Raw genomic sequence first — 22,745 nt, 5'->3', positions numbered from 1 at the left:
AATCTTGGAACTTAGAGATCACACGTTAATCTCCCTGTTACTGAGAGGTACACTGAGTCCCAGAGGTGTGGGGACTTGCCCCAGGTCCCGAAGGTAGGCGGAGCGAGAACCAACACCCGCCTCTCCTGCGGGGGTTCTTCACCCATCAGCCGGCTGGTCTCTGGTGAAGGACAGGCCTTCACAGAAGAAAGTGCCCGACTCCGAGGGCCCAGGGCCGGCGAGGTGCTGGTTTCCTCACTCACCATTCGATGAATGTACTTAGTATGTAAGCCATGCTCATCCTCGTCCAGCTGCGACTCAGCACCTTCCACATCCTGTTTGTATTTGGGGCTGATTGCTACAATTATCATCACTGTCTTCTGTTAATGAGAGGGAGAAAGCATGTTTATGGAAGTGTGGTCCATTTGGTGAAGGCAGGCTGGAAACCGGCCAGCAGGACTGTGAGCCTTCTCTGATACACTGCAGGATGGAGGGCCGGGCCTCCATCCGCAGAAAGCGAAAGGCACGGCCCCAGCCCAGGCAGACTCCTGCCTCCCCTCCTCCCCTGTCTCCCTCCCCAGCTCCCTTCAAACACCAAGAGCGAATGGCTCCGGCTCTCCTAGATGGACACGGTTCTGCCCACCGATTTCTACAACCATCGCTAATAAACGTCTAATGAAAACCGGAATCACTAAGTGACTCTGCATTGTGGCAAAATGGCTCCGCAACGACAACGATGAAAACCCCCTCCCTCGGGCAGCAGGATCTAAGCTGTCAGTTACTGCACCCTTGCCTGCCCTGCTTGCCGAGGAGCAGACCCTTCAGCACAAAGCAAACATCAGGCTGCAGACAAAAGGAAAAGCCTCAAAACCCCAGCCTGCTGAGACTCTGTCCCCCACCGCTCCCTCCGAAAGAGGCGGCCGACACGGACAGGCTGGCAGCAATCAATTTCTATCTTGTTAAAGCACAAAGTGTCCCGGTGGTCGGTATAGATTCTGTCAGTGGAAAACAAATCACAAGGCTGTGAGGGGGCGTCGGGGGCTGGGGGGCTGTGGGCAATGTGCTGCACGGCCTGTGAGGCTGCCCTGGAAACCCCTTCAGCCTGATCCCACAAAACATTTGGGGTGGCCTCAGATTCAATTGAATTCTGCCGCTCCCTCCCCACTCCCCGCCTTCATTTCCTCCTTTCCTATTCTGGTCAAAAAATTGTTTGCTCTGATTGTTATCAACCACCTGTGTCTGGTTCGACAGTTACTTCCTGCCTGTGCATGTCCAGGAGGGTGACCCCATCCTTCCTTTCCAAGTCTTTGCACGGCTGCCAACAAGGGAAGCTTTGTTGGGACTTTGTCTGCCTTGCCCTTGGTGGGTGTGCCAGTGCTTCTTTGATAAAATAACTCCCCAAGCTAATTGTCTTACTCACAAGAAAAAAGTTCAGAATTTTGGAATGTACTTACATCCCTAAGGTAGCGTTCCATCCACTTAATGATATCAATGCCTCGGATTCTATCCTCAAATATGTCAATCTACAAGAAAAAGATGTGGAAAGTGACTCTTAATGAGAAGCTCTGTCTAGATGCAAAGCAAGAGAAAGCACAAGAGGCTATATATATTTAAGACTGAAAAAGTCACTAATGCTTTTTGCAAGGAGGAGCCGGTAAATGTAAAAATCAAGATACAATTTTCTTAAAATGTTTCCTATTTCAAGATTAGTAGGCATTTGAGTATTTAGTATTTGTAATTATGTTTTAAAAATCTGAGAGACATAGTAGACCACCAGGTGCATGTAAGCCAGCAACATACGCATATATATATATATATATATGTCTGTAATTTGGAAGGCAAACATGATTCTGGAGCATTTTAATGGATGCGTAATATGCATGTACTGAGATACGATATGGTACTTTGCTTGCATTAGCCAGGTCATTATTATGGTATTATGTCCAGTTTCGATCTATATATTTAGAAAGGATTGCATGAAACTTGAAACAAGTCCAAGAAACAGTCACAAAAACAATTACTGAGATGGTGGGGAAAAAGTTTATGATGAAAGTCAAGAAGTAGAACTCCTGGGCCTTGAAAAAACTGGTATTAAACATCAAGCCTTCGAAGGGGAGAAAAACCAGTTATTTTCTGTTTTACAGAAGACTAAATAAGAAGGCCTTTCTTGGGCTCAGCCTTGTTCTGCAGCCAGAGAGCAGTGTGTTTGTGCACAAGGTGCTCATGATTGGAAGAGGGATTATATATGGAAATGGGTAATACAAGGAGAGTGTCCTTGAAGAGGGGTTATTTGATTCGGCCACACTGCTCCCAGATCAATGGTCCTACATGTTATGCCGCCATTTAGGGCCCATCAAGTCCAGTCCCAGCCACGCAGCAAGCTTCTGTGCCACCCATGATCCAGGCTTACCTCTCTTTTCCACGCACGTCCTGTCTACTTTACTCCCCACACGGGTGTCCCCTGCACCCTAAAGCACAGTGCAAGCCCCCCTGCTCTGTGAATCCTCCTCACGCACTGACTTCCTTCTCCTCACCTTAATGAACTCTACCCCTTTGTGACCACTGGTGGTGCTAGACGATGAACACATTATTACAGCATTCTTTCATTTACTGAACGTCTTATTGATGTCTGCCTCATCTCCTCAACGTGGTTCTAAGCTTCCTATGGAACAAGATCCTGCCTTGTGTACACCAAACTCAGACACATATAGTACAAATATGAGTTCAGAATGTCCTTCTTTTTAACTGATGGAACATCAAAAATGGAATGGCTTTCCTTTTGGTTTGGACGATTCCTGCTTTAAAATGTCCAATGGCCAGTGACTACACTAGGTAATCTTGAGAGAGCTTCTGCAGCTCTCCGAGGTTGTACCAATTATCCATTTCTGTTCTACGAGAGAGAAGCAATGTGATGTCAGGGCTGGGAAGAGACAGGCAGCTTGGCTTTCCTCTTGGCTCCTGCCCTTCCCACTTGCATGACTTGGGAAACATTCCCAAAACTCTCTAAGTCTTAATATTTTCATTTGTAATATGTGGTTAATAAACCTGCTTCCTAGGGTGGTTGTGAGGATTAAAATGAGTTAGTGTGGAAAAGGCATATCAAAATGCCAGACATGAAGTAAGTACTCAATAAATGGTCATTCTCATTATTACCCCAGCACCTAAATCCTTCCTCGCTATGGAGGTGGACATTCTGGGTGGCACAATGTGCTGGAGATCTTCCATTAGTCTCTCTAGAACTCTACTAAAATCCACAGCTCCTGTCAGGCCAACTTTTCCACCCAGCCACTATTATGAGCTGAATCGCATCCCTCCAAATTCATATGTCTCAACATATGTCTTAACCCCCAGTGCCTCAGACTGTGACTGTATTTGGAGATAGGGCCTTTGAAAAAGTGATTAAAGTAAAACGGGGTCTTATGGGTGGGCCCTGATCCAATATGACTGGTGTCCTTATAAGAGGAGATTATAAAGAAAGACCAGAGGAAAGACCAGGTGAAGACACAGGGAGAAGATGGCCATCTACAAGCCAAGGAAAACACCTCAGAATGAAAGCAACCCTGCTGACACCTTGATCTTACACTACTAGCCTCCACAACTATGGGGAAATAAACGTCTGTTGTTTAAGCTCCCCCACCTGTGGTATTCTGTGGCAGCCCTGACAAGCCAATACAGCACCCCCTTTAGGTTGCAGGCGTCACTGTTCCCTTGCCTCTTTAGACCTCCTGCTTTATTTATTCCCTGTGGATTCCCTAAAACTATTGAACTATTTATTCCCTGTGGATTCCCTAAAACTCACCTAGAACTTTGAAAATTGTCCCTTTATTAAATTACCCATTAAGTTTATTTTTCTCCACTAAGGGGATCTTGATGTATCAATATAGTAACTTAGCTGTCCAGGATGGGGCTATGGGATTCTACCACAGGCTTCAGAGTGATGAGGATCAAGGACAAATTTAAACTTGGCCTAAGCAGCCCCTGATTGTTAAGGTCACAAAAACCTGTCCTCTTCTCCAGAGACAATCAGTATGCTTATTTGGAAAGGACCCAAAGTAAGATCTTTTCTGAAATGTTGACCTTATGTCTTGTAATTTGATTTTATATCATGGTTGCCACAGTGTTTCTTATCCCAGAAATGAGAAACTGAAATGTTGGTCTCTATACAGTCGTGTATTTATATAGTCATGAAGTTGGAGTGTATAAAGTATATACTTTTAACAACTTTCATGCACTTCCATTTAAAAATAATTATAGACTGAAGAAAAAATTTGAATAAAACTCGTGTCAGAAATGCTAAATAATCTTTAAAATTGACATTTAGCTACTAAATGTCAACATTTATCCTTTATCCTTCAACATTCCTATTTGTAGATATTTCCCTTAATCTTTCACCACTCTTTAGAATTGACCATCTCTAAATACCCAGAGGAGGTCTCTGGGAAGGAAGAGAAGCGATCTCAGCGTTTGAGGAAAGCCAGTCCTCCGAGTAGCCTCCTGTGGTTCTCTATTTATCCTAAGGAAAACTTACATGGGTTTAAGCTGAGCTTTTTCAAAGCACTGCAGGGGACTTGAAGAGCATGTGCTTCCTGAGATTTCTTAGGCTAAGATCACAGTGAACAGCAGGGCTGGGGCGTCTACCTTCCTGAACTAGCCTAGACCAGCCGAGAACCTGGCCAGGTACCTCCCTGTCCAGAAGCATTGCTGCTGCAGCAAAGTGCGGATGGACCAGCAGCTTCGCACAGCGGGGCCCCCAGGCTGCAGGGGCCTCCACTGCAGACCTCACGACCCAGTGCAGAACGAAAGGACCTTGTAAGATGAGTAGGTGACCTGGTGAAGCCTGCAGCCTCCTGTACCACAGGAAGCATAACCAAAGCAGGCATGATTGGTGAGGATGGGCAAAGATGCCAAGTGCAGCGAGAGCCTGGCGTTTTCCTCAGGCCGGGCACCAGCTCATACGTGCTCAGAGTTTACGCCGTTCTGGCTGTACGGAGGCACTCGGGGTCGCTCAAAAGGCATGCAGGAAAAACATGCTGCAGACTTTGGAGAGTTTAAACTCTCGAAAATAATTACCTAAATCCATAAGCATTTAGTTCATAATCACGTAAATCAAATAACATAGCTTAAAACATCAACAGCTCTTTATAATTTTTCTTGTTTTTCTTTTCATTATACTCACTTTAACAGTTCAGTCTTCTCTTTGGATAAAATACTTACTGCAGTTTGGAAGCCATTTACCAACAAAAAGTTCACAAATTTCACCACCTCCATGGCCGTGTCCATAGAATAAGTGATAAAGACTTTCCCTAAGAGAGATTTTTCACATTTATTAGAAAATAGTCAAATTATTCTATTCTAAACCACACTTGAAAAGTGTATGCAATGTCTTTTGTCCTTCTAGAATAATGAAGGGAAGCCTCAGGATGGGAGTGGTCTGAGGGCTATGGCTACAGCAGGGTGAACTGCTGTCCTCAGGACACAGATCTGCAGGCCCAAAGGGGCAGGGGGTTCTGTCCAAGGGAATGCAGACTGCTCAGGGTGCATGGAAAGGAGAGAGGGTTCTGGCAGGCTGAGACAAGCAGAGGAGGTCTTCTGAAAAACCACATGATGCGTTAACAAAAAAATCCATCACCCAGAACCTGCGGGGCCTTAAGATCAGGCCACCCCTGGTATATTAGAGACACTTGGCTCTGTGCCCAAAAAATACTCTCACAGCGGGCCAGGAAGTTGAGCCCTGCTAAGGGGCCACCCAGCAGTGTCCTCTTCTGATCTCATGATGCTCTCCGCTGCCCTGAACTTGACAAGAGCAAGAGAGGAGAGGGAGAAAATGGTTCTCCTCCCCCTTCTCCCCTCACTGGTGGGGGAAAGGCCAGGAAGTTGGAGTAGACTAAAGCGCAGCTCAGAAATGTTACTAAGAACTTCAGCAGCTTGAAGGAGAGAGCCCGCCTCTGGCAGGTCCAGCATCATTGACTCCCTTGCTTCTCCCTGAGTCAGCCTAGAGCAGCAGATGGGATTGTGCCCATAAGCCTAACCCAGTCAGGGTGAGAACCAGTGTTTTCCCAGGCTAAAGTCTTGGGTAATTATCTGGCTAGCGTGTTAACGTGGTAGATGAATAATCTCTCTGTATTGGCTTTTAGTCTGGAATCAACTGGCTACATCTCAGGAAGCCCTGGGGCAGAGGGTGGAGAAGAAAGCGGGGGGGGGGGGGGGGGGGGGTTGGAGAGAACCTACTATCTACACTTAGGCTCTTGTTTTTTGAAGCATAGCTCTCAAATGGAAGTATGTTCAACGGTCATGTTGACTCATTTAAGCAGCCAGGCATATTGATAGCACTCTATTTTCTTCTCGACACCTAATATTCAACCAATTCCTCTGTAAGAATTTTAGGACTCCCTTTATAGGTTATGGTAAGATAAATATGGTCTATAAACGGACACCCAGACTATATCCTAACATCTTCCATTCTCCAGAAATGCTCGAAATTTAAATGTCTAAGATTTTAAGAAGATTAAAACAAAATTTTTTTAAAAAAAAACAACAATGGATCATTGTCATAGAAATCTTTCAGAGCCTTAAATGACCAAAGAGCATCGATTCCCCCAGTTGGAATTAACAAATGCAAAGGGCTTAATTTTAAGTTGGTTCAAAGCAGTGCCTAGATTTGGAAAGGGCTTATTAGAATTCCAGCAAGCACAACAGAATATAACAATTTCACAAGTAGTGCCTGTTTTCTTAAGATTTCTGGAACTTACTGTCCTGACAGACCTTAATATGAGAACATTTTGGTGATATTTCAAAGTGGTTCTGGCTTCAAAATGTGGAAAAAGCATCATCACCTGACACTTAGTCGAATGTTTCTTTAAATAAGAGGCTTAGTTTGCATTTGGTTGTAAAGCAGTATGGAGAATGTGAGACTGCTTTTTCCAAACAAGATTGCTTATTCCTACAGGAAATGACCTCGTTCTTGAAGGCTGCTGCTAATTTATGGTGAGACGCTAGATCCCTGGCCAATACCACACGGACATCTAATCAATCTATCCAGGGACAAGTCCACTTAAGAGCATCATTTAGAAGAGAGAAAAAGCGTGGGGGTCATTTGTTGTTGGAGTACATGTTGAAGAAAAAGCTAGTCGTTAAGCACTTTGTGAGTATTGCAGGTAGTGTCAGAATCACTACAAACAGTCCTACAAAATGCTGGTTACTTTTTTAACAAAAAGGAGAAAAGGAAATTTCATTTCACTGTGTAGTATGTGAGAGATATCCAAGATTATGGATGAATAATCATCAAGTACTCTTAAAGTATAAGACCTGACAAGAAGAAGGAAAAAACAACATCGCAAACAACTTACGCAGTTCTTCTGGCAAATTGCTTGTTTTCAGAGTTCCTCTGGCTGGAGGGTTACTTGGGGGTCTAGGGATAGCAGCTGGGGATGGAGTCTGGGGACCCTCCGGTCTCAACTCTGCAGGACACTCCAAGGACCCCTCAGGAGCACCAGCTCTATGAGGTGGCTGGTTATAAAGCCGGCCCCTGGAAAGGAATACATTCACAGTAAATGTTCATGTTTTATAAACACAAACCTAGGGGGACAGAAAGCCTTTAATGACTATGGGAAATACCAGTGAGCTATCTCTCTCCTCTGCCTCCATTTCTTTCCTGACCCAGAAGGACAGAGTTTTTTTCTGCAGAGATTTTGGTCAATGAGCAATTTGGCTGGCTGCCATTTATAAGGGCCTGTGCTAGGGGTCAAAGAGGGAAGCAGGATTTGATTTCTCAATTTAAGGACTGTCTAATGGGGAAGATAAGTCTCAGGTACAGTTCAGACAAGATCACCAAGAAAACAAAGTAATACAATGGGTGACATACAAGGTTTGGTGTTTAGGCATTCTGATAAAAAGACAACTTTTAGCTCACAATAGATAACATTTAATTATATCTCAAAAGATAGAAAAGACCATGTAGGATTAAAAGTATCTATGTTAATATACGAATGAAAATCTGATTTTGAAGACCCTTTAAAGAGGTTTGTACCATATCATTATATGGCATCTTTATTATTATTTTGGTCACCAAAATATTCCCATGAACAGTCTGCTGAGAGGAACAACCAGATGCACTCGTGTGAGATTTGGAAGGTAGATGGAAATGGAGGCCATGCTTCTGCCACTTCTGTGGTTTCTGTTGTTCAGGGCTGTCTGTCATGAGGTGCCGAGTTCATCAGGAGGCATCCCAGTGTCCTGTTACAGCTTCACAGTGTCAAGGGCAGGGCATGGGCATCCGTGTTTTTGCCAGTGCAGACCTAGCAGGAACAAAATGTTTCCAGTAGCTGAGGTGGTGGCCACTTCCGGATTCTGGAGTGTGCTGTGGCAGCATGACCTAGAATGGAGGGCTCCGCGGTGGCTTTCTGACCCTCCGCCTCTCTGACCATGCCAGAGGAAGCAGCCTCTCTGGTCTCCTGTTCTGTGACTTTGCTCTGGGATCATTCCTGGAAGCCCAGCCTAAAACTCGCTCCTCCAACCTCCAACAATGTCGTAAGTACCCAATTCCCTATATTAAATCCCTTCTGTTTACAATAGCTAGAGTTGCTTCTGTTTTCTGTAACTGAATTCTAACTGATATGGAGACTAAAACTGTGTCTGTAATGTTTTATTTCTTCAAAAAAATATGAAGTAAATGTGGCATTGTTAACATTTTAAAAAACGTAGGTAGTGGGAACAGGAATGTTTGTTATTTGTTATGTTTGAAATTGTTTTATATTCTAAATTTTACAAAAGTTTTGAATATAAAATCTGTGTGTATATGCCTAGAATGTTGCTTATGATTTCATATTTTTACCCAAGAGTATTAAAAAAATTCTGAAAGTCCTATGTAACAAGATTTAAAATAAAATTATACAGAATCTCAACTATATTATATTTCTAATTGTGAATGCTTGAGGAAGTTATTTTTATTTTATATTAATGTAGAAAAAAATTTTTTATGAAATATGCCTTCATCTAATGGGGATCCAGTTCCATATTCTTTGTGCATTAAATGCCTTTGTACCCAAAGTTGCTTAGTTGTTATAAAAGACGGTTGCTCACTTGACAAAGCAGAGGCCTTGATAATATTCAAAAACTTTCATATAAAACAATATTGATGGAAAGTAATGACAGAGTAAATTTTCTGTATTAAGGTTCTCTTTCAAAAGACCAGTAAGAGGAGAATTAGCTTCATTACCTGTACTTATTTTTCATTATCTTAAAATGATAAAATAAATCCAAGGAGACCATAGCAGGCTTAAATTGATGTTACAAAAGCGGCTACTCTGTAATACATTTGCTATTCTTCTGCATATCTAAAATTATTTCAAAATAAAAGTTTAATTTAAAAATTACTATTGCCTCTCCTATTCAACAGTAAACATAAAGATGCTTAAATTTTGTTTGTTTTCTTGGAATTTTAGATATTTTTTTCTGCAAGAGTGCTTATCTGGCTGTAAATCATTACTTAATTCCATTATATAAATTCCATGCAATTTTGTTTTTAAAAAAATAAGGCATCTGTCTGCAAAGAAAATCTGAGGGCTTGTCGGCTTTTGAGCGAAGAGGAAAGGCAGATGTGCCTTATCTGCCATTGTAAATAGAGTGGGCTTTTTTCTTTCAATAAACTTTTTGATCTGATTACCGATTTCTCTATTTCTGAAAAAAACTGCTTTAATAGGACCTTCATATCTCATTCCGTTCTCAAAACAGAATATAGATTTACTCTGAGTGGTATATAAAAGTCGTGCTTGAGCAAGAGCAAGCATTTTATCTACTCTCTTTCCAATTTTGTCATCAATTAGGAAGCTCCATTTACATGAGTTGTTCCTGTATGTTTTAGATCTATAAATTAAGAGAAAAGGAAAACTTGAAGAGTCAAAAGAAAACTATGGGGCTTCCCTGGTGGTGCAGTGGTTAAGAATCTGCCTGCCAATGCAGGGGACACGGGTTTGAGCCCTGGTTGGGAAGATCCCACATCCCGCGGAGCAACTAAGCCCAGTGCCACAACTACTGAGCCTGCGCTCTAGAACCCACGAGCCACAACTACTGAGCCTGCACACCTAGAGTCCTTCCCCACAACAAAAGAAGTCACTGCAATGAGAAGCCCGAGCACCGCAATGAAGAGTAGCCCCCGCTCGCCGCAACTAGAGAAAGCCCGCACACAGCAACGAAGACCCATCACAGCCAAAAACAAATAAATAAATAAATTTACAAAAAAAAAAAGAACAATGAAGAGAAATATGATTAAAGGATTAGACAATTAAACAATTAAAGTCAAGAAAAACCAAAACTGTTTTTCTGGAAGAAGTATCGGAAAGACCTAATAATGATGTTCAACGTGTGTGAATTCTTTTATTACAAAAGAAAATAACAGGTTATTTAAAATTTCTATTAAGAACAAATTGAATTTAAAATTTCAAAGTAAGAAATGGTCTTAAACAGGTGTAGAAACTAAGGATATAAAAAAGAACTTCATAGCTTTGGAAGTCAGCCATAGTAAAAATAAAAAACTATTTCGTGGGCTAAAAGGCCAGGGGATCTGAAAGTAAAAGAAGCAGGTGTGACTTAGCATCTTAAGAGCCTTTCCTTCAAGAGCATTTTGACTAGTCACCAGTGGCTTTATGTGTCTGGTAAAGAGATTCTTATCAACTAGTTTCCCTTTCCTCCTGACCTGAAAAGTCTAGGTGGGGTGTTCCAGTGTGGGACTTGGTCAGCAGCCTGGGTAGCAAACCAACAGAGAGTTTAGATACATTTTGATTGCGTTGGCATCATTCTTTTTCACGTTAGAACTGTTTGAAATTTGGCCCCATCGTACTTACTGATACCTCAGGAGCCCTAGGGAGGAGCAGTCTCTTTGTGGAGGCCTCTCCTCTTGGTCCCAGGGGCTGGGATAGTTCAGGACGACCTTCTGCACAGGGTGCAGGCCTCTCACACTGGCTCCAGGTGGGGCCTGCCCAGGTAGAGCCGGCTGGATCACTTGCTGGTAGGCTGTTCGAGGGTAGTCGTGGCCATCTGCAGGTAAAGACAGCAAAGAAAACAGGGAAGGCTGACCCTAGCTCCTTTGTGTGAAAGGAGAGGTAAGCTCAGTGCAAATTTTTGTCTTGATACCAACTGAGGGGTCCAGATAACGTTTACCACCTCTAAGATGTTTGCCATATTTCTGTACTATTATTTACTTGATGGCTTTCATGAAATTGAGTCATTGTTTTTATTTTTTTCCTAAATAAAAACATCTGTGAAATCATGAGTTTGGTGTTCTAATTGGAAAGTACAAAGCTCCACATAGGCCCCTATTTAAATAAGATGCTTAAAATAATCCAAACTGAGCCTATTCCAGCTGCCTGGCTGATAAAGACCAGGACTTGGAGGGCATCTCTAAGAATGGGGAGGTAGGACCACAGAGACCCCTTTGGTCTAGGACAAGATATACTGCCAGGTTTTGCTGTTACAGCTTTCCTGGGGCAGGTGAGATACATCCCAAGGGACCCAGATCACCACTATTCCTACCATAATTCCCCAAGTTTTTAGAACCCAAGGCTAGGAGAAATTATCCTCAGGATAGATACAGAATCACTACTTGCTCTTTTCCTTCCCTGGACACACACACACACACACACACACACACACACACACACACACACACACACACACACACACACACACACACACACACACACACCAATCCCTCAAGAAGAAGTAAATGAATGAAAACTTGGCTCATACCTCTGGAAAGTAACCAACCAGTTGGCAATACCTCCCAACCTTCTCAGTCCTCTGTTGCTAAAGGCTATGTGCACCTGGGGCCAGGGCAGTTAGAAGAGGGCAGTCTCAGAGCAAAGCCAGGCCTGGCAGTGATTTATATGAATTTGTAACCTAGGAGAAAGTTGGTCCCAGCCAGGCCCAGGAGTAGCAGAGTCCCAAAGGAAGAAGGGCAACCTGCCTGACCAGGTGAGAGAAGAGAAGTGAAGGTCAGAGGAGGGATGCAAGGGAACCCAGGAAGGGTGGGAGAGGAAGGCTCTGGGGGAACTGTCCGGGCCCAAAGGGGCTCAGGTGTGGGAAATCTGAGAGCTCTGATATATCTTAGGGTTGGGCCTAGCTTGGAGAGGGACTGGAGAGAGCCAAGTGGATAACCCTGCAAAATGAACCATGAGCACATCCTGGTAATCCAAGCATTGCCACCTCTGCCCAAGTAAGAACTTGGAGGATGGAGGAGGCATAGCTAGTTAGGGCAAGAAAGAACCTTGGTTTTCAAAAGATATTTATTGGTCTTTATTATTTTTCTGATTATATAAATAATAACCAATTTGCCTGCTGTGTAGGTAGGATACATGCCGGGATGTAAAGTGAAATAAAACTAGGAAGTGAGCAAGAAAGTAACAGATAAAGAAGGTTGGAACCAGAATGTGGAGAGCGAGAATGTGGTTAAGAACTTTATGCCTAGTTTGGTAAGTAGTCAGGAACCACTGAAGTTTTCATGGGAACATCTAGGGGACTATTGGCCTCAAGTACAGAAGACAAATAATATGTGTATTCACTTCACTAGTGTGGCCCCACTGTCTGGACTCAGGAAACTTGGCTGAGTGACCCTGGAAATGTGCCCAAGCCAGTCTCTCAAGCATGGTCAGAATCCCTGGATTTTGTCTATTGTCTGCTCTGACCTGTGACATCAGCTAAGTCCTTCCTGTCCTGCTTCCTTTGGCAAAACTGACCACACCCCTCTTAACCCAGGTTGTCTCCTGGCCCTGACTGTGACCCTTGCCCTGCTATTGCTTAGGCCTGGTTATGATATTAGGGGCTTAAGGAAAGGGAGGAGGATAAAAGGATCTGACTGGGTCTATCCCAGCCCCTTGGCTGATAAAGACCTGTACATGGAAGGCATCTCTAAGAATGGGGAGACAGGACCACAGAGCCCCCTATGGTCTAGAACAAGATAGACCACTGAGGTTTTGTCTTTACAGCCTTCCTGGGGCAGGTCAGACACATTGCAAGGGGTCCAGCTCACCAGTTGGAGTTCCAGGGCTACAGGGCTGGTCTCTCCTGCTGCTCTTTTCCCTAGCTGGAACAGGGTTAAAAAGTGCCACTGCTATCAGGTCACTAGGCCAGCCATGTTTTCAGGTGAGTCTTGTATGAGTGGACCATTTACAAAACCAGCTATAGGTACAACCCTCCAGAGATTTCCCACTGCATTTAAAATCCACCTTTTGCATGATCGGGTCTCTGCCCTTCTTGATTTTACCTCCTACTATACTTTGCTCACCAAGCCCCAGCTATCCTGGCTGTCTTTCTTCTTCTTGAACGCCCCAAGCTAGTACCCCACCTCTGGGACCCTGAGTCTGCCATCCACTCTGCCCAGACTGTTTTGCCCTGTGTCTTTACAGATCAACATCTCGACATTCAAGGGTTCAGCTCAGATATCACCTGTTCACCAGTGAATTCACCTGTTCAAATCCCATCTCCCTATTTTATTTTCTTCCTAATGCTCATCATGTTTGTATAAGTAAGCATGACCCTTACTTGTCAACTTCTTACCTGCCTTCCCTACGAGACTCTAAGCTCTGTGAAAGCATGAACTGTGTCTGTTTGCCACCACATCTCCAGGCACAGTGCCGACACCCAGGGGATGCTCAATAAATGAATGAATGAAGACTGAAGAGTTACAAAGCCAACTTCACACACGCACACAAGCGAAGCCATGGAGCACTGCACAGTCTGCCTGCTAGGTCTTGGGTCTTCTAGACTGTCTATGTCTCATCTGCTCTCCATCTGCGGTATTTTTCAGTGTCTCCTCTGGAAGTAGGAAGAAGGAAGACAAGGAGAAGAGGAGCAACGTTGCCAGTGGCCTTGAAAGTTTTTAATGCTTAGAGCCATTCTTGTTTCCCATATCCATTAAAAAGTGGCTAATAAGGTTTTATTTGCTTTAAAAGGACTACCAAGCTCTAATCATAGGGTTTATTTCTTTTCCAGAAGGTGGATGTTAGTGTTGTTAATCAAAAGCCTTTGAATCAAGGACATATGATTTCTAACAGATTATTCCTCACACAACAGGTTTTTGTCTCATAGCAACTAATCATATCATTAAAATCACTAAGGCATGTGGGCTAAGTGTTTGATTAGCTGTAACTCTCATTTCTGAAATGGCCACCTGTGATAAAAACTTACACTGCTTTGTGTGAGCAGATGAAAATGCTCCACCTCATCTATTTTTGAAATTAGGGTACTGACAATATAGTTCTCTATGCTGTCCTTTGATTGTTAAAGCAAAGAAATATTGAATATCAGAGGGTCAATCAAAAATAAGATTTCCTTTTTTTTAAATAAATTTATTTTATTTATTTACTTTTGGCTGCATTGGATCTTCGTTGCTGTGCGTGGGCTTTCTCTAGTTGCAGCGAGTAGGACTACTCTTCGATGCGGTGCATGGGCTTCTCATTGCGGTGGCTTCTCTTGTTGCGGAGCACGGGCTCTAGGCTTGCGAGCTTCTGTAGTTGTGGCACGAGGGCTCAGTAGTTGTGGTGCACGGGCTTAGTTGCTCCACGGGATGTGGGATCTTCCTGGACCAGGGCTTGAACCCGTGGTTCTTAACCACTGTGCCACCGGGGAAACCCAAGATTTCCTTTTTGTAAGTGGAACTTGACTGGTTTTGTCTGGAATTTGGCTGGTTGTGTGGAAAAGTTGTGAAATAAAATCTGTATTTGTTGGGTAAATGAATGTCTTTTCATTGCTCAAATTTTGATAGTTTTGTTCCACTATTTTGACCAAGGCTTGCTAGTTTAGCTGGGTACTATATATATAATGGCTAACATTTATCGAGTACTTGTTACATGCCAAGTACTGTTCTAAGTTCCTTATTCAGGATTATAGAGTTCAATTTTTTGTTTTCCTAAAGAAGTTTAACTTAGAAAAAAATCCAAATTCCTTACCACAGTCCTTGCCTCCTTCATTTTCTAGCATATCATTCTCTCCCTGCTCACCCTGCTCCAGCCCCACTCACTTGCTTTTGGTACATTAACTACACCAAACTCCTTGCTTCCTGGACCTTCTTTTCCTTTGGATTTCAGCTCACACGTGTCCTACTCAGAGAGGCCTCCTCTCACCATCCTGTCTATTAATGTCTGTTCTAACACATGGCTATTTCCTTTATAACACATACACTTTGTTATTTTGTTTGCCAATTTCTTCTTATCGATAGACTTATCTCCAGTAGACTGTGAACTCCACAAAGACAGGACCATGTGTGTTGTATTCACCCCTGCACACCCAGTGCCTAGCAGAGAACTGGGCAAATATTTGTTGAATAAGTTGATAAACGAAGGAACAAGGTCTGTTTCCAAATCTCATTGACCTCCTTTCTTTCCTCTGCTCTCCCATTAGACAAGTAAAGATGGCCTTTCCAAGGCTTGATATCACAAAGTCTCTACTCATGATTAGGGAATCACTCCTTTTCCCAGGAAGTAGGGAACAGATTTCTTTTTGTTCATTCAACAAATATTATTGAACCTTTATGGCTAGGCAGGCGGTGAATAGAAATAAATAGGTTATAGTTCTCCTTAGTAGCTCAAAATAAATGGAGAGAGAAAGAGGAAATCTGTGTGTCTATGGATGTTTGTTTGGAAACACAAACCCACACTCAGTGCGTAAGAGAGGTGTGCAAGCCAGCAGCCAGCTACGTGGTAGACTTAAGAATCAATGCCTAAAATATCTCCCCCAATGACTTGTCCTCATGCCTAAAATTCCATCAAGAGAGTGCATTCTGTAGAATGTGATAGACAAGTGATTTGTTAGCACAGTAACTCCTAGATTCTGACGCAGTGTTAATCACAAAACAAAAATACAAATCTTGCACATCATGAATAGGTGCCCAGAACTGTATGTTTCTTGTCAATCTTATGATCCTCCTGGCCTGGGTACACATGGTCTTCGTGTTACCGGGCTTTGACCACTTGGAATTTGTAAACCAAATCCTAAACGAGGCTTTCCACTTCTCAGTCAAAACATTCAACATTTTTCTTCCTTATTAAGAATGGTATTAAAAGAATTTATGAGAGAGAAAATAAAACCTGATTTTCAAGTTGTCAAAAGACATGATGATATAACGCAATCACTTTAGCCAGGAAAACAAAAGGGCCCGCATAAACTGTTACAGGAACTCTCACAGCTGTAAACAGCTGTAGTTCCTGAAAGGCAACGCCTTTCTTTCTCATCTCTTCCACTTGGTTTGTTTTTTCCTTACTTTTAATTGTGCATGCATTCTAGCATACAAATAATCACTCCTTGGGGTCCATATGAGCAATAGTAGGCATGTGCCCACAGGTTTATTTTATTCAGTCTCCTTGGTAGAGAAAGCAAGAATTTTACAGTAAAATGAGTCTTTTAGACTTAATACATTCTTTTCTCCCAATTTACTTGCGTCATGGGTTTTATTTGATTGCATAGCCATGATCTCCAGTCTGGTGACCTTCAGTGGAAGGATTTTGAGGCAGTAAGAGGCTGACTTCTCCCGGGGGTGGGGGGAGGAAAGAAACAGTCTTTTCCCACTTCTTGTTTTCACCTGCTTTGATAACTTTTTTTTTTTTTGACATGAAAGGGGTGACCAGTAACCATTTTTGCTTTAACTTGCAAAGGCTAAGGTATGCCATTTGCATGGTGATCATTATTTATTTATATTTTCATTAACGGATGAGGAAGTAATACTCTTCTAAAGCCGAGTAGAACCACGTAGCCATGGTTTCCAACTGCACGAGCATCACTTAGATGAACAGCTCTTTTGAAGTGGTTTTGTTGGCAATTAAATGCAGTTACAGCCCTGACATGAAACTAAGCATTTATACACCTGCTTTGAATGCTTAAAATCTGTGCCAGCGAGAGGGATCTAGAAGTAGAGGGGTACTTTACAGGATCCATTTAGATAATAACAATAATAACTAAGAGCTGCTAGTTACTGAGGGCTTACTACAAGCCAGCCACTTTCCTAGTGTCTTTAATACATTATCTCATTTAATCCTCACAGCAACCTTCCTGGGAGCCATTGCTATTGGAGGCTTCATAAATATTTTGGGCTTGCACTGCCCTGAAGAGAAACTGTAAGCACTGAATTTCCCTGACAAACACAGCCCGACCCTGACCCTCTTCCCTGTGATAATGCCCCTGGGAACTAGGACCAAGGCACATGCAGGGTGGATTAGGCTGAGCCCACCTGTACACTCTCATTTCCCCTTACTTTTCTTTTTTCTTTTTAACTTTTACTTATTTTTAAAAATTACTTATTTATTTATTTATGGCTGTGTTGGGTCTTCGTTGCTGCTCACTGGCTTTCTCTAGTTGCAGCTAGCGGGGCTACTCTTCGTAGCGGTGTGTGGGCTTCTCATTGCGGTGGCTTCTCTTGTTGTGGAGCACGGGCTCTAGGCTCGCGGGCTTCAGTAGTTGTGGCTCGTGGGCTCAGTAGTTGTGGCACATGGCCTCAGTAGTTGTGGCTCACGGGCTCTAGAGCACAGGCTCAGTAGTTGTGGTGCACGGGCTTAGCTGCTCCGCGGCACGTGGGATCTTCCCGGACCAGGGCTCAAACCCGTGTCCCCTGCATTGGCAGGCAGATTCTTTTTTTTTTTTTTTTAGCAGGCAGACTCTTAACCACTGTACCACCGGGGAAGTCCCTTTACTTATTTTTTAAATTATAAAAGTAATGCCTGTCTGCTCTAACAAATTCAACAAAAATATGTAGAGTTAGAAGAAAACTCTCCCTGTCTCTTCCTAATTCCTTGTTCCCCTTTCCCCATGATCACAGTTAACAGTTGGGGCCATCTTACACACTTTTTAATGGAGTCTTTAACATATATAATTAAAAAAAATAACATGTATGGGATCAACACTTCATGCTTCTCCCTTAACCTTTTTTATGTCAGAGTGTGTATTTTAGTCTATGTAACAGGGACCTAGTAGTCTATGGTATAAATAAATCACAACTTATTTACAATAATGTATATTTTTTATAACATAATTTGATAATTATTTATAATTTACTAATTTATAATTATTTACTATAATCTGTCCCCTTACTGATAGGTATTTTACTGTTTTTATTCTTACTCTAATACAATGCTTTAATAAACATCCTCATTCAGGTATTTCTATATGTTCATTTAATGTGTCTATAGGACAGATTCCTACAAGTGAGACTGCTGGACCAAAGAGGACCCATTTAAAATTTTGATAGTGAAATTGTCTCTTGGAAGACTGTACCAGTTTATAATCCTACCAAGAGTAGATGGGGAAGTTCATTTCCCCATAAACCCACTAACACTAGATGTTGTCCCAGGGTTTTTTTGTTTTTGTGCACCTGATTGGGAAAAATACATCTTTAAAAATTTTGCATTTCTCAAATTCAGTAATATTAAGCTTGGTTTCATATGCTTATTGGCTGCTTATATGTGTTCTGTGAATTATTCCCTTCTCCTGTCCAAGTTCTCTCCTCTCTGCCTTTCATCACTTATCTTCACTCCCAGGATCCTAGGCTCCCCTTCCTCCCCGACTTCAAGAGAAGGAAATAATATAGAGAGCAAGGGGAGGGGATCTGATGAGAGAAAGCAAGTGTTAAGAGACTAAAGGTATTCCCAGTGGGAGTGTTTGCATTTTAACAGAGCCTGCCCAAAGAGGGCAATGCTTACCTCCAAAGACTAGATTGCTAACGATGCCATTTCAGGGTTCAACAGGAAAAATATTTACAGGTGAGAAGATCTTCCTGGAACTCTCCAATCGTGAGTCCATGTTTTCTCTGTCTATCACAATGGGGCTTTCCCCTGTTAGTGGTTAAAGGCAACTGCTTGGGACTTAGTATCACAAAGCCCTTGATGAAGTATTCACACTTCTACATATTAATCTAAGCAACTAATCAGAAATGCAGGTAAAAACTTATGTACATGATATATCATATCATTGCTTTTTGGATCAGAAATCGGAAACTACTTAAAATGTCCAACAACAGAGAATAACTTAAAAACAACTTGATAGATCCATCTGATGAAATAATATGCAGCATTTTTAGGTGATGCTGGAAGAATTACACTGAAATTATTTTAGTTTTATATTAAATATATATGCAAAGAAAAAAACCCAGTAAATATGTCAAACCCCAATAAGGAAGTATTTTTGGGTGATGGAAACATGGCTTTTGAGCATATTTCAACTTTGAGAGTGAACAAACATTAGTATTATGATCAGAAAAATTATCTTTAAATGCAGATAGTAGAATGTTAAAAAGAAGTATCTTGTGGTATTATTCCCACAAAATTATTCCTTTTTAACCTAGAAATCGTTGAGAAAAAAATGCAAATCCTGACCCTGCCAAGGTTCAGTTTTCAGTGAGTGATTCATGCTCAAGGAACTCTGCCACCACACCCATCCTATCCCTGGGTGCTCAAAGTACAAGTGAGGTCCTTGCTTCCCAATCAGCTGACTTCCCAGCATCCCACACCAACACCAGAGTCCCAGTTGTAGACCTCAGGGGCTCTTTCTCCCGAAGCTCCGCTGCTTCCTCATCTCTTAGCCTCACTCTTTTTTTTGTTTTTAACAAATACTTATTGAGCACTTGGCACATGCAGATATATATATATATTTACTTTTGGCTGCGTTGGGTCTTCGTTGCTGGGTGCGGGCTTTCTCTAGTTGTGGTGAGCGGGGCTACTCTTTGTTGTGGTGTGCAGGTTTCTCATTGCAGTGGCTTCTCTTGTTGTGTAGCACGGGCTCTAGGCATGTGGGCTTCAGTAGTTGTGGCTCTCGGGCTCTAGAGCGCAGGCTCAGTAGTTGTGGCGCACGGGCTTAGTTGCTCTGCGGCATGTGGGATCTTCCCGGACCAGAGCTTGAATCTGTGTCTCCTGCATTGGCAGGTGGATTCTTAACCACTGTGTCACCAGGGAAGCCCCTCTTAGCCTCACTCTTAACTCACATTCATTATTGCCTGCTTTCTTCCAAGCATCTTCTAAGTTAAATTCCTTTACCTCACTTTTTTTTTTTTAAATTATGAATTACTCTGTTGCTCCATTTGCTTTAGGAAGCTTTATTAAGCTTCCTAAAGCTATATTAAAGCTATATTAAATTCACATGTATAAATACATAAATTGTGATTTGATTATAGGATGTGTAATTATTTCTATAATTTATTTTAGAGCTAGGCACCAGATTTGGTCAGACTCTTTGGTCAGACCATTTGAACTGCTTTCGATACGGTGTTTTATTTTGCTAAGAAAAATATTGCACCTCCCAGCCCCATGTTTCATCTGTAAAGACCTATTGTTATTTTCCAGCAGCGTCTTAGAGAGCTGACATCAAGAATTGTGATGAACCTTTTATCTCAGTCTAAGACTTTATCACTTTCAGAGATGCTTACTGTACTGATACATATTATTTATTTATTCATTCATTCATTCATTCAGAAATAATTTATTGAGAATCTAGTATATGCTGGTCACTGTGCTAAATACTGGAGAATTATGGATTGAAAATACACCTTTTGGGCTTCCCTGGTGGTGCAGTTGTTGAGAGTCCGCCTGCCAATGCAGGGGACATGGGTTCGTGTCCCGGTCTGGGAAGATCCCACGTGCTGCGGAGCAGCTAGGCCCATGAGCCATGGCCACTGAGCCTGCGCGTCTGGAGCCTGTGCTCCGCAAAGGGAGAGGCCGCAACAGTGAGAGGCCCACGTACCACAAAAAAAAAAAAAAAAAAGAAAATACACCTTTGCTGAATGTGCAAAAACTTACAGTCTGGAAGGAGAAGTAAACAAGTCCATAAGTAAATGCCATACTGGCATTAGGTGCCCCAACAGGCAGAGCATAAGGAAACAGAGAGCCCAAAGGAGGGACTGATCTGGGGAGACTGCCAGAGGGACACTTGAGCTAAGTCTTAAAAGAGGTATATAGTGATGGTTGTATAACTCTAAATTGAATTGTACACCTAAATGGGGGCAGGGTGAACTTCATAGTGTATAAATTAGATCTCAAAAAAGCAGTTAAAGAATAAAGGTATAGAACTGGTTCAAATGTACACGAAGGGGAAAAACATCTTGGGTAGAGAGAAGAATGTGGGCAAATGCAGGGGGATGTGAAACAGCTCGACAAGTTAGGGGGACTGCCAGCCCTCAAGTGTGGCTAGATGGTAGGGTAGATGTTGATGGTTCAACCTCCAAAGGCCTTTTAGCGATGTAATCACAGGAGCAACTGGATCTTCATGTCATGCATGAATTCAGTCTCAATGGCATTCTGGGCACCTTCTGATTTTTTTGACAGAAGGCCCCTTTCTCTGAAAAATCTAAGGTGGAGAAGAAGCATGTAAAGAAGGAAAAACCCAGATGCCCAAGAATTTGGATAACAAACAAGTTTTCTAGAAGTTATTTGAGTCGTCTCCCTGCCTCTCAGCAAGTTTCACTTAAAACTACCCTAGAGAGGAATCTGTTTTATACTTAAAGTTTCCTAGAGAAGCAGGTTCCAAGCGGAACGGGCTTTGGGCCAAGATAAAGCATTATTCCAATCACATGCGGAAGGCCCCATAGGAAGCAAAATGTCCTCCCTGCCCTCTGATCTGTCTGTGCTGGTCTAACGATGCAAGACATTGACGTGAGATTCCCATTTACTCGGTTACCCAGCCCAGAATGTCCAGAGGAGGTAAAGCTCACTTACATGGCACCAGGTGATCGGGGCCTCCAGGACAATAGTAGCGATAGTTCCACTGAGCCTGTGGGGAAGGGTTGGGAGGCAGCATCTGTGCACATGCCGGGTATCTCTGAGGTTCAAGCTGATGGAACTCCCTGGATCTGAGAGGCCTGGGGAGGTCCTGGGGGTAACACACGGAGGTGAGGGGCAGGGGCCTTTCCAGTTGCCTGATGCCCAGGACGTCCTGGGGCTGTGAATCATAGCCCGTGTCGATCGTACGCAGGTCTGGGGCTGCTCGGTTCCTGTGGATCCGGGCCCGTGGCACCATCTCTTGGCTACTGCCCGGGGGGTCTGCTGAGGCATTAGGTAAACTTTGGTCTGATTTGTCTGAGTCATGGCCAGTGTCAGGAGAAGCTGCTGAAAGCTGAGATCCCAGCCATTGATTACGTTTTTCCATAAGTGAAAACTGATGCTCCGGGGTGAGGGCTCCAACCACAGACTCAGCCTCAGGCTCGCTGGCTGCAGAGCAGCCCAAGGGAAAATCTTTGCCGGGGTCTGGGTGTCTCCTCCAGAAGCTGTCTTCACTCTCTGCCAGGACTTTAGTGCGCAGGCAGGTGACCTGCTGGGACACAGGCTGCCGGTTTGAAAGCTTCAGGGTTGGGTGAGCGTGAGAAAAGTCTCCTGAGGAAGAGTGAAGGGTCTGAGGTGCAGACAAGCTGTTGGGGGCCATGTCCCTTGTATCTGGAGCAGGGAGCTCGGATTCTTCTTCCAGGGAATATTCTGAGAGAGGTTTCAGCAACTGACTTGGGTATGGTTCTGATTCATCAACCTCCACAGGAATGCTTCGGATCATCCTAGTTTCTGGAACAAGAGAAAACATGCCACAGCGTCAGAAGTCAGATCATTTCTTGGAGTCCCCCGCTTTAGGACCTTAAGGGACCTCATTCAAGATGTGGTTTAAATTAACAGTAGAGTGACACCAATGCACTGGCAGAGCCCTGATCACGTAAAAATTGTTCACTTATCCTCCAGGCAAAGGCACTAAGGCTTATTAAGATATTTTTATCTGGAAGGCGATTCAAAGAATGTGACTGGACCCTTATGTGGTAGAAG

At 43.0% G+C, this 22,745-nt stretch overlaps 1 protein-coding gene across 7 annotated transcripts in view; it reads right to left on the bottom strand.

The window, feature by feature from the left end:
* TRAF3IP2 (TRAF3 interacting protein 2) overlaps window positions 1-22,745 on the bottom strand; it is a 41,313-nt gene that overhangs the window by 6,608 nt on the left and 11,960 nt on the right. For 4 of the 7 annotated variants that reach the window (XM_027088408.1, XM_027088447.1, XM_027088438.1 and 1 more), the window contains exons 2-7: window positions 21,660-22,493; window positions 10,818-11,010; window positions 7,326-7,504; window positions 5,194-5,282; window positions 1,434-1,502; window positions 243-359 (exon numbers count right to left, since the gene is read on the bottom strand). In XM_027088408.1, coding sequence (XP_026944209.1) covers window positions 243-359; window positions 1,434-1,502; window positions 5,194-5,282; window positions 7,326-7,504; window positions 10,818-11,010; window positions 21,660-22,485 — 1,473 coding nt within the window. In that variant the 5' untranslated portion in view covers window positions 22,486-22,493. Of the gene's footprint in view, window positions 1-242; window positions 360-1,433; window positions 1,503-5,193; window positions 5,283-7,325; window positions 7,505-10,817; window positions 11,011-21,659; window positions 22,494-22,745 lie in introns of those variants that run through there. The other 3 variants (XM_027088429.1, XM_027088454.1, XM_027088461.1) reach the window with 3 other exon arrangements.

This window comes from Aethalodelphis obliquidens, unplaced genomic scaffold (assembly GCF_003676395.1).
Source record: "Aethalodelphis obliquidens isolate GAN/ISIS:26980383/991018 unplaced genomic scaffold, ASM367639v1 scaffold3, whole genome shotgun sequence".
Classification (NCBI taxonomy): Eukaryota; Metazoa; Chordata; class Mammalia; order Artiodactyla; family Delphinidae; genus Aethalodelphis; species Aethalodelphis obliquidens.
Note: the sequence above shows the minus strand (reverse complement) of the source record. Positions and strands in the feature narration are given on the sequence as shown.